This window comes from Abramis brama (assembly GCF_963993115.1).
Source record: "Abramis brama genome assembly, chromosome: 7".
NCBI classification, from domain to species: domain Eukaryota; kingdom Metazoa; phylum Chordata; class Actinopteri; order Cypriniformes; family Leuciscidae; genus Abramis; species Abramis brama.
In genome coordinates, this window is record NC_139969.1 from 28,918,642 (window position 1) to 28,930,698 (window position 12,057).

General features: G+C 38.9%; 1 protein-coding gene across 1 annotated transcript; it reads left to right on the forward strand.

Annotated features, from left to right (window-relative positions):
• The first annotated feature begins 917 nt into the window (after positions 1-917).
• On the forward strand, positions 918-11,770 carry LOC311086872 (KN motif and ankyrin repeat domain-containing protein 4-like). Its single transcript, XM_084120048.1, has 10 exons — positions 918-1,088; positions 4,196-4,271; positions 4,397-5,923; positions 6,173-6,254; positions 6,358-6,690; positions 6,794-6,878; positions 7,885-8,104; positions 9,516-9,658; positions 9,800-10,000; positions 11,394-11,770. The coding sequence occupies exons 2-10, from the start codon at positions 4,244-4,246 to the stop codon at positions 11,502-11,504; spliced, it is 2,730 nt and encodes a 909-aa protein (XP_083976174.1). The 5' UTR covers positions 918-1,088; positions 4,196-4,243; the 3' UTR covers positions 11,505-11,770.
• Positions 11,771-12,057: the final 287 nt, after the last annotated feature.

Here is a 12,057-nt window from a genome sequence, read left to right on the forward strand (position 1 = left end):
ACATTAAAGTATATTTTAGTTTACCATAAATGCATGTCAGTACACTTTAACCATATTTCAAAGACAATAAAAGTAATTATGAAATTACACATATACTTAAGTCCTACATAAGTGGGTCAAAATCCACTAATGCATGTAATATATCTTTAAATTATAATACATTTTATTTAATTGTAACTAACATGCAATCAAGTGTCTGAAAACATTACATTCAGTTTGCACACAAGTATATTCGATTAAAGTTTGTTGTTTCTATAATAAGCACTCTTTTTATAAGTATGCTATACTTCACATGGGAAACTAAAAGGGAAAAAAAGGACATTCCTTTTCAGCTTTTTAATCAGTTGTAAAAGTAGTCAGCCTTGTTTTGTATGATCAATAAGCACCGCCTGGTTGATGCTGATGTTGAAAATCTACAATAATACTATTAAAAAGAAGACCAGAGGAGAAAGGAGATACATAAAGAATGAATGGCATGTCCCGAGGGAGCCTCAAACGCTCTGTGCCCTGTACTCATAAAAAAGCCCTGAACTATTTTCATGATTATAATGGATGGTGAGCACTAAGTTACAGTGGATTGAATTACACTTAAAGTGTGTGGGTGGGCATGTGTGTGTGTGTGCTCTGAGATTCTGACAGGTTACTTTGGGGTCCTCTTTCATCCAGTTTCATGTGGGAATAGTTTTGTGAGTGCCCCAGTCCTCTTCAAGTAATCTCGGGCCCCCTGCCATCACATGAATCCTGTTTTGAGAAACATCCCTCAGTTGCAGTTATGCACAAAGCCCCGCCCACCTCTCAGTTGTTCAGCCCGCCCTCTTTCATTCATTGGAGGAATTATGTAGATTGCCTCCCACCCACTGGCTCTGATTGGACGGGGCGGAGCCATGAAAGGCCCGAGTGCCTACATCCCACCTCCTGTTCCACACACAATAACACTGCTTATGTTTTGCAAGAATTTTACATTGGCATTGCTTGAATGTCTTTGGTCTGCCTTCCCCTCTGAAGCCTCTCAGAGGAGAAAAGTGAAGAGGTGAACAGGCTACACTTCAGCACGGAGAAGACACAATGCCAAACCTGTGATATTTAAGGTAAGATACAACCCTAAAATAATTTAGTCTCATTGTATAAATAAAGAACTCGGAGAAGTAAATTCGGTCAAACTTTAGATTAGGGTCCAATTCTTACTATTAACTATTACTTGTGCCTCAAACTCCTAATGACTGATTATTAATAGTTAGTAAGGCAGTTGTTAAGTTTAAGTATTGGGTAGGATTAAGAGATATAATCATGCAGAATAAAGCATTAATATTTGCTTTCTAAGTATTAATAATCAGCCAATATCCTAGTAAAATGCATGCTAATAGTTACTAGTTAATAATAAGAATTGGACCCTAAACTAAAGTGTTACCGTAGAGTCAAAGAGTTTGAGCAAAAGTTTATTTCATTTAACTCTGGATGTCCACTAATTTACTTTTCTTTTTCTTTACTCTATTAGAATATTGCAAAAAAGAAAGAAAAAGTTTTTAGCGTAATTTGGGTGTGTCCTTTTGACTTCACAAGATAGCCTACATGTAATTTGTTCATTTTGCACTAACAAATTCTCAGGAAGTCCAAATCTCAAATCTGATGAAGTGATTGTTTCGCTAAAACAATAGAGAGACGTCCTGGATTGCTTAGTTTGTGTGACAGGAGGTTTCAGATGGTGACTTGAAAAGACTCTTTTTGAATTTTTCTCAGACGCTTCGTGCTGAATGTTTCACGTGTGTTTGATTATACAGTGAGTCTGAATTTACTTTGCTGCACACACGTCTTCTCGTGTAACTGGTGTGTGTGAGCATATTGCTGTTGGCAAAGAGCCAAGATTGTCGACATGGTCCAAATACTGTGGACATGGAAAAAAATGTGAATAAAGATAGATAGATAGATAGATAGATAGATAGATAGATAGATAGATAGATAGATAGATAGATAGAGTGTGTCTTTTCTCACAGTAGTCATTCTCCAGTAGCAGAGACTCTTCAACACACCCTCTCTCCATAAAGTGAAAGGGTGATGGGGGTCAGAGAGCAGGAGAACCGATCTCTGGCTTCAGTCCTCCAGCCAACTCCAAACAGAGGAGAAAGAATGAGGATCTGAGCCAAGGAAACCACACCACTCACAGGGCCAAACAGGAAGAGTGTAACGTCTGTCTATTGTGTGTGTTATAAATGTGAGTGAGTGAGAAAGTGTGCAGGACCAGCAGTCTGTTTTATGTAAAAGTGAATCAGGCCCACTTGAGTTGTTAAAGGAGCATGTCAAAACACAGCTAGCATAACATAAGCTATTCAGAGAAGAAACAGAGAACAGGTAGTGTCATCTGACACCTTTTTAGTGAGAAGAGAAAAGCCACACAGTCATTTATAATTGATGGATTGTGCAGCAAAGTTTCCCTGTGTATGAAGTAAAAACTTCAAGTTTTAGCCGACTAGTTTGAAACTCTTTGCAGGAAATGTTTGTTCCTCTAAAGTTTCCAGTTTGGTCTTTTTTTTTTTTCCATCCTCCAAGCCCGACCTAAAACCTGAAATTGTCCGTTCCTTTCAGAGGACACTGTGTTTCAAATTTTGTTCTTACAGCGGTAGCAGTTTTTAGTTTGTCATGAGTTTCAATCCAATTTGTGGTGTAAGAAAGAATGCTGTGGAGAGAAATGCATTTAATGAGAGGAGGGATATTTTTTTTCCCTGAGTGCGGCAAAAAAGGAAAGTGAACAATAATCATTACTGTGAAATGGAGTGTGCCGTACTCAGTGAACACAGACTACATTGTGAAAGTGACCAAGTAAATCCCAAATCTATAACAGTAGCTGAATTAAGATTCTGCATGAAAGCTGGTTGTATGCTAGAAACAATTACCAGCACTCATAATGGTTTAGTATTTATATTACAGTTTTTTGTAATAGTGGTGCGAATAAAGTATCAGGCCAGAAATATACTCTACACAAGTACTCAAGGGGGCATTAACATCAAATTCTGTGTCTTTAAACATCCAGTGTCCAGTGTATGCAAATCTGAAAAATACATTTGTGAGACAGAGAGTGAGAGAAAAATATCATAATGGTACAACTTTTAAATAAGCATATCAAGTAGTAGAAAATAGTTTAGTTGATATCACTATTGTAAAAGCTCTGGTTGAGACGTAGCAATGTGGCTATTAGTTTTGCGATCACACTTACAATCATTCACTTCACACACTCATTTCTGCATAGTGATTTTAGAGGTTTATGTATAATCTCATCTTATGCTATACTCCTAGCTAACCTGTTATCCAGCAAACGTGAGGAGTGAATGGGTCTGCTGAATATTTCTCCTTTTATACTGTAGAATTTGTTTGTTTTGAAGATATGATCGTGCCTTTCTGAATAAGTACAAATACAACTGTCTGGAAGTTTATAGTGATACCGAAGACCTTGATTTACTGGCCCAGGTGTGTTTAATTAGGGCTAGAGATAAACTCTGCTGGAAGGTGGCCCTCCAGGAGCAGGATTGAACATCCCCGGCTTACTGGCTATTTATGGATTTTCAGGATACAGGAAACATTTGTCAGGAAACTTTCTATGAGTGTGTTTCAGGCAAGAATCCTGCAGCCCCATTTTCCTGTCAGCAGAAGACAGTATCAGCAATGCATTTTTTTTGTCTGACAGTGCCCATATACCTTGCTAGTTATATCAGTTCTTTCAGATCAGTTAGCGAGAACTGAGGTATCTCATAACCAAAAAAAGATAAGCCCATATTTCTGTGCTTGTCTGGCTTATCTCTATCGATAGAGTAGAATGGTGGGACGGACAGGTATGAAGGAAGGACGGCTGCAATTTTTGATAAGATGTATTTCTTCAACTTGTGTGAGTTATGCCAAGGAGTGCATCTGTGGTTGTCTGTGTGTATGTGAGCCAGTGGAAGTGTTTGGTCTCAGCTGTTTGTGTGTTTACTGCATAGCTCACATTGTTTAGGCTGTGGCTGCTTCTGTGGTGCCTTGAAAGTGCTGCGTGGTCAAAGAGAGAGATGAGGAGAGAGACAAACAAGAAAGAGACTGGCTCTGTAAATCTGATGAATACTAATGCACAACCTACTCTCACCTCAACTTGTGTTCCCAACATTTAGAAGGGCTTGATTCTGTTAAATTAAACACATCAAAAGTAACAGAAATGTATCTTTGTCCTCAGGGGGTAAGAGACACAAACCAAAAGCCACATGAAGCTGAAGACAGACTTATGCTAAGAACAATGGATACCCAAAAAGGTATGAATCACCCAGTTTTTGTTTAGTCGTAGCATGGTGCAACATTTCCAATGATCTGAATAAATTTGGAGCAACTTGGATACTGTGCATCACTTCTACAACACACCTTTGTGTTTTTCTTTTAGCGAATGGCATCTCACCAAAAGAGAATGGGAGCCAAAGAAGACCACCCTCCTATTCTGTAGAGACGCCCTATGGATTCCATCTGGACCTGGACTTCCTTAAATATGTGGATGACATTGAGAAGGGCAACACCATTAGGAGGGTGCCAATGCAGCGAAGGCAAAGAGGGCGAAATAATGGTGCCCTGTCACGTAACTTAAGCCTTCCAGGATATGGGTGCAGAACTACAGAGTGGAGCTCCATCAGTACTTTATGGCCCAAAACCAAACTGGGAGACTCTCAACAACATTTTGAGTTTCGATCTAGTGACAGTGTGTCTGCTGGCTATGCCAGGAGGAGAGAGCCCATCTACAAGTCCTTCACATCTGCAGAGATGGATGCTGATATTCAGGCTTTTGATGAGCAGCCTTTAGGACATTATGTCAGGCCAAATCTCTTGAGAGCCTCCAGTTTACCCTTGACTGTTTTACTGAGAAAACACTCTGAGTCAACCGATGGTCCAACAAGTCCCAGCAGCCCCAAGGAATATCTAATGCGGGAAAATGGTTCCTCTGAAGATGTATTCCATTCATCCGACAGCAGGATGGGTAGGGCAAATGGGACCCTCCAGCGGCTCACTGCAGCACTTGAACGAGTTGGAGAATTGGAAGAGGAGATCAGAGTCATTCCTGAGCTCAAAGCTCAGATATGTATTTTGCAGGAGGAGCGAGAGAGGCTTTTAGTCCAGTCACATTCCCTAAACAAAACCACTGGGCCACTGAATGTTCCTACTGCTTCTCTACACATAAATAACTGGGACAGTCCCTTGTCTGCCAGAGAAAATCAAGACAAAGCAAGTGATGACTGGATGAATCGAGAATATGACCGGCTTGAGGAAAAGGTCAAGGCTTCTTCTGAACAAGTTGATGCAGTTGCAATGCCTTCAACTAGAATTCCTCCAGAGATAGAAAGATATAAGACAGTATCACGAGAAAAGGATCTCTTAGATAATGGAGACAAAACCAAGTCTCTCACCGAAACTCTCCAGAGGAAAGTTGTTTTGTTGGAACAGAAACTTCATGAACTGGAGGTAGAGCTGGATAAGACAAGAACTCTGCTGAAGCAGCAAGTAGAGGAGAGTCATCTCAAAGATGAGAAGATTAAGCAGTTGACTATACAGCCTGTAATGGGGCACACACTGGCCAGGGAGATTTCATCTGAGATCTTCTTAGCAAGTAAACACAATCTTGAACCTGTGGTAGAACTGCAGGAACCACTAATAAGTGAGCAAGAGATGCCAACAGAGGAGGGAATCCCCCCTCAAGTTCTGGATCAACCTCCAGTATCACATGCAGACATGGAGCACCATGTGAAAAGATTGCAAGAGCTCCTTCAGGAGCAGTGGGAATGCCTTTGCAAAGGCGACTCATCAGGACAAATGTCTTTCGATCACTTGCCGCCAAGGGTCTGCACCATTCAAGAGCAGTTAACAACTTTAGTCACCCTTCTATCCCTCTATGTGTTTCCTGCTGGGGATGTTTCTCAACCAGGTATGACTCTACACTTAGTCGTACCTCTAAGGATATAACAGCTTGCCACTGGGGCATTGCCCTCAAAAGGTAATAATATGCAACCTTTAGGGGTTGATAGGCTAAAAATGTTGATTTGTTGAGGGTACAGTCCTAGTGATAAGCTGCTCTATGTGCTCTTTTTTCTGACCGTGTATAATAAAAAATATTCTTGCCAATTACGACATTTATTAAAAATGTGTATAATGCATTTTTTCTGTGAATTTCAAGACTATAAAATGAAGGAAATTCTTCCAGTTGTGAAAGAGAACCCCAAGACAGAACATTTGTGTAAAGTCAGCACAAGAGAAAGGTAAATACATATCCCCACATTGTGCACTTTTTTTTTTACAGACTAATTCATTAAAACAGTAACTGCAGAATACTAATGCTCTTTGACCTTCAACTTTCTGAAGTGGGAGTGTGGAGACAGAGGGAGTAAGTAATGCTATCAAACTACAAGAGCATACAGAAGTGGATGCTGACCTCAACAAGAATACGACACAGGAGGAAGGCAAACTATGGACCACATGGACAATGGACTCCGGTGTGCAGACACTTAAAAGTAAAAATACAGAATTCAAACCTACAGAAGATGTCGTATGTGTAGATACCACAAAAGAAGACGATCTGCACAAGCAAATAAGTCAGGGAAGAGCTCTAGAGGATCAGATAGAGGAAGAGAGGAAGGATCCCGATTGTTTGAGAGTGGATTCGGATCAGAAATCCCTGGCAATTAAGACAAACAGGTGAGCGCAACTGAATTCATCTTTAGATGTTACAACAATATCTTTCAGTAGCTTTCTTATAAATTTTAAACACAAATGGAAAACAACTTGTTTTGTTTTCTAGGGAAGCTGTTAATAAAGATTTCATAGAGGCATGTTGTTTCCTTAAAGACCATATGGATAAAGTGTCAGAACCTGATGACGAAACGGTAATATTCAAACTAACTAATTTATATTTAATATTCTCAACTTGCACATTAATGACCTATTTTCAGCAGTGTTGTGTAATAACTTAAAGCTAGTAACTGAATGTTTGTTGGTCCAATCCCTGCAGGGAATGAGACATGAATCATCAAACCCTTAGGTGTTTTCAGGCCTGTAGATCGTTTGCTTTGATCCGAAACAGGGATTCAAATTGTTACAGTGTTGCAATTTCTTCTTGGTTGTGTTCTCTTTCACAAGGCAACATTTCTAAATGGACCAAAATTTGTTAATACAAGTCTTGTGCGAGTAAACTATCCTCTCATTAGTCAAAGTGCATCTTTGTGTGCATTCTGCTCATCATCCATCAGCTCCGTCGTTGTGCTGAACTGTTCCATTGAGCGATTAAAGCCCATCTCTTGAGACTCTTGCTAAACACCTTGTAAACTTTGTTATTTTTATACGTTTTGGACAGTTGTTCTAAAATATGTTAATCCGACCAAATTTCAATCAGGCATTTCACTTCATCTTTGCTAACCCACAATTCATTTTGAGAGGCATTAGCAAAACAAACTATTGCTTTTCATTCATACTGTACATTGTGATTCTGTACATTCATTGGTATGTTGGGTGGGATTGCTTCCTCACCACAAGCCAACCGCTCCAGAGTTTTTTTTTTCGGTGGGTCGAGACCACCTTTGTTTAGGCATTCTTTTTGGTGTGGGTCCGAGCGCGATTGCTTTGTTCATACATGCCTTAACAAACCGAACTAAGGAGGGGAAATGTACCAGGTTCTGAAACAAACACTCCAAACGAGCCAGGTGTGAAAACCTAAATGAATATTTACTTCCTTTGCTAACATTGACTCTGCCAGTTAGACTGCCAGTTAAAGTTTTTCAATCCTCTCAGTCACATGTGCTTCAAAAGGATTCCGTTGTTTTGTTTGTTGCTATTGTTGTATCCCTCTTTTGAGTGCTAACTTCAGTTCTGGTCTTCTTCTTTGCTGATTTGCAGAGCAAGGCTCTCACTGTTGTGTTCCAGCAATGGTTTCATGTCTCTGCTGAAGAGGGGGCATGTCCCGATATTGTTGCTTTGTATCTCAGTGAGGTTAATTCACGAACACCTACAGTCCTTCAGTTCTTGGTCAACATGTTGGATGACAATGGGAACACTGCCCTGCATTACAGCGTGTCTAATTGTAACTTCAGCATCGTAAAGGTCCTTTTAGACACAGGTAAGTGGTAATATGTTCACTGTTTTTTTGTCTCCTTTTTTAACTACTTAGAAATCAATGTTTTTAAACAAGTGTTTCATTCATTCATTTCATGTAGAAAATTACATTATAGAATCACTTACTTAAAGCTAATGAAAGCAAAATATACTTCAGTGGGAAGGGTCACATTCACTGTTTTCACAGTGATCAGCAAAAATCTAAAAGCCAACTGAAAAATCCTATTGGCATTTTGTGGAGGGAACTAGAATAATGCTAATTTCCGGATTGGCTTTACCATAGATATATATACATAGATCCCTCATTTGTCACATTCGAGAGCAAGTTGACTGAACGTCTGCAACCGTAGTTAGATGCATGTATGAATATCTATATATGAAATAGACTTCAGCAGATGATTTTGATAAACTAACACAATACAAGACGAAGGTATCAGCTAACACGGCATTAAAAAGTTACCATAGAAAAAGCAAAAACATTAAAAAGTACCATAGTAAAAACTTTTAATATTGAGTTAATACATATAAAAACACAAACCAACACATTCTCATCTGTGAAAGGTTATCCCATTTCTTTGAGAATTTATATCTTGGGAGGTTTCACAACCAGAAGCTGCGCAATGTTGTGGCATCATTGATTCTTACTGTGAGTGACGACACGCTGACCGTTCCAAGATGGCGGGCAAGCTGACGTGTCTGGAGCGGTCAAATGTGGCATCTGTGTATACATGTATGGGCTTTATTTCATCTTGGACAATGGATTATAGTGTGTGCTGTCTTTTTATGCTCTGCATATAGCAACATGATAACGTCAAACTCAATAAATCAATTGTCGGTTTAGTCTCTTTTGTGCTTCTTGTGAGTAGTGCTATATTTTTAGTGTGATGCACATGTTCCGAATGAGTCACTTGTGGAGTCCCATTTAATTGCCTTAGAAATGCGGTAGACAGGAAGGCAGCTCACTAGCGCTTAAAGCAGAGCTACTCTGTCCATACACAACTTTGTTTGAAAATTCACCTTGAGGTTGTCCACTTTCCAGCTTTATTTTTTGGTTTCACATTATGTTGACTACAACTCTCATTAGAGTGTCAGTAGAGTATTAGTAGACTGGGTTAGAATAAGTTTACATGTAGTTGCAAAGTTACTTATAGTCAGTAGAATGTCTGTTAGAGGACCATCACAATAAAGTGTTAAGCAGACAGTCTACTAATACCCTAATGGGAATTAGTTGACATGTAGTTACTTATAGTCAACAGAATGTGTTAAAGGGACCATCAAAATAAAGTTTTAGCAATGCAAATTGAAAAAGGGTTTGATTTAAACTTTACAGTACAGTACAAAAAGTTTTAATATTTATAAAGATTATGAACCCTAACCTAATCTAATAGACACTTACTGTGATTGCTTAAACTTAGGTGTATGTGAAGTGGACCTGAGAAACAAGTCTGGCTACACCGCTATCATGCTGGCCTCCTTGACAGCTGTAGAAACACCAGGAGACATGAAAGTGGTCCAGCAGCTGATGGAGCTTGGTGACGTCAACGCCTGTGTTGGCCAGGTGATGGTGTTACCAGCCAGATGGCACAGTGTGCACTTTATATCAATTTATTTGTTGGAAATGTTTGCATAAGATTTGTCATTTTCTGTAATGTTTCAAAAGACGGATGTGTTTGCTTCTGTTCTATATAAATGTCTTTAGGTCGGACAAACAGCCCTCCACTTGGCAGTAAGACACGGCCGTGTCTCAATGGTGCGTCTCCTGCTAGAACAGGGAGCGGATCCTAATGCCCAGGATCACGCAGGAACCACTCCACTGATCAGCGCTTGTGATCGGGGAAACGTCAACATTGTGCGCGTTTTGGTGGAGGAAGCAAACTGCAATGTCAATTTAAAAGACAAGGTAATTTCTCTTGCACGCTAGCCCAAACTTTAACAGAAAATAAAAACACCAAACTAGACGTTCATCTAACAGTTGTCTTGAGAAGGAATTGTTAATTCATAGTCATAATATATTTCTTGTCATATGCAGGCATACAAGGAAATGCTTATATTATTGCTATAATAATTCTTTCATGCAAATGAATAGCTTTATACAATTGTTTAATTTACGGCTAGAAAAAGTTTTTCTCTTCTGAATGATATTTATTAGGCACAATAGATGCTTATTCCATTTTTAATGTCAGGCTTTATATATTTGTCATACTTTACATTGTCAAAGTCAATGTAAAGTACTTTTGAAGTCATTTTAGAATGCACATTTTAATGTTGCTTCCCCCATTTACCTGCACATGAGTGCATATTTATATTTTGTAATATACAGAAGTGAGCACATTTTTCATAAAAAATGAGTTTATGCACTGTAACAAAAATACAAGCTGCACTTTATTGCTTTTAAACCCTCCATGATGGCTTGATTTCCAATGTAAGGGCATTACAAACACGATTCAGTCAATATGATTGGCTGTGGAATCATCATCTGAGGCACAGAGCTGTCCCTAAATTTCATAAAAATTCTGCTTTTGTCTGTCTTTAATATTTTGGTGAAAAAGAAAACAATGAAACTTTGTAGGAGGAAGACAACAGCTCTTTCGAGTATGTTCAGTGTGGGTTGGCAGAGCCGTTTCTGCTATGGCAGCTGAACTGTAAAAAACTGCGCCACCTACTGGACACAAACCTGTCTGAACTCCAGAAACGGTCATTTTAACATGATGTCAGCCTCACTCTTCAAAACAGCAACAGAAAGTATATGTGAAAGACATCTCAGGAATAAGGTGTTGGTCTAATCACTTTCTGTGTTAGCTCGCCTCTATATCAGAGAATGAGAAAGAAAAAGAAAGCGAGATAATGTGAATGCATAAAAGACAAAATGAAATCTGTCAAGTCAACAGCTGAAACTAGCATGTTGGTCAAGTCATATCTGTGTCACATCAACACAACTGAAGATCTGCGAGAACTAATAAATCTAAAACAGCAGGTGCTGTAAAGACTTCCTGCGATTTTTCCAGGCATTAGTTTCCTGTATAATGTCCACCTGTTCAATTCGCCCATATGACATTCAGGGAATGATGAATAATTACCACACACACACACACACACACACACACGTAAAGGGGGGGAAATGGTTTCAACCGCATTTACCACTGATGTCAATTGGTAACATCAGTGGCAAATGTGGTTCAAATAATTTTTTTGATAAAGACTAAATACATAACGATATCCACATGCTGTTTAGATCTGAGTAAATCTCATGGATTGCCATCTATCACATTCATACATCTGTGTTTTGTCTCTAGGCTGGTCGCAGTGCGTTATCTCTGGCAACACAAGCCTCTCATACAGAGATAGCAGACCTTCTGAAAGCCCGCACAGAAACCAAGAGCTCAGACAAATGCAAGGTGTCTTAGCGTGGATCTCGCAGTCATTTAAACATTCATGTACAGCTACTTCTAATAAAGATCAATAAAATGTCAATATTATAATTTATAACATTAATAGTAGTTTGCTAATGTAAAGCTTGTCAATGTAAATATAACAGTCTCAAAACTGACAGTAAAATTTAAAGACATTTATACCACTCTGATCAGGAAAATGTTTTGTAATTAACCCAGTTTCATTTTTAGTCATTTTATGTCAATGAAATAAACTATTCAATAAAACATGTCAAATCCTTTGGGTGGTTGACTGTGTATTTAAGACGAACACAATTGAATGCGATCCTTCTGGCATCTTTAAATCATCTGAAGCCATGTACATCTAGATATGCATAAAGTCACTGAGGAAAAGGTAACATTCAAGTGGGTAAATGCTGTTAATATACAACACAGCATTATATTTTGAGCTACAGTGGTATTGTTAAAAAGCAAACACTTTTCACTGTAGCGACACAATTCCTGAGGCAGTCCAACAAGATATAGTGTCCTAGAATGGAAGACTAAACACCATATGTCTTGTTTGAGA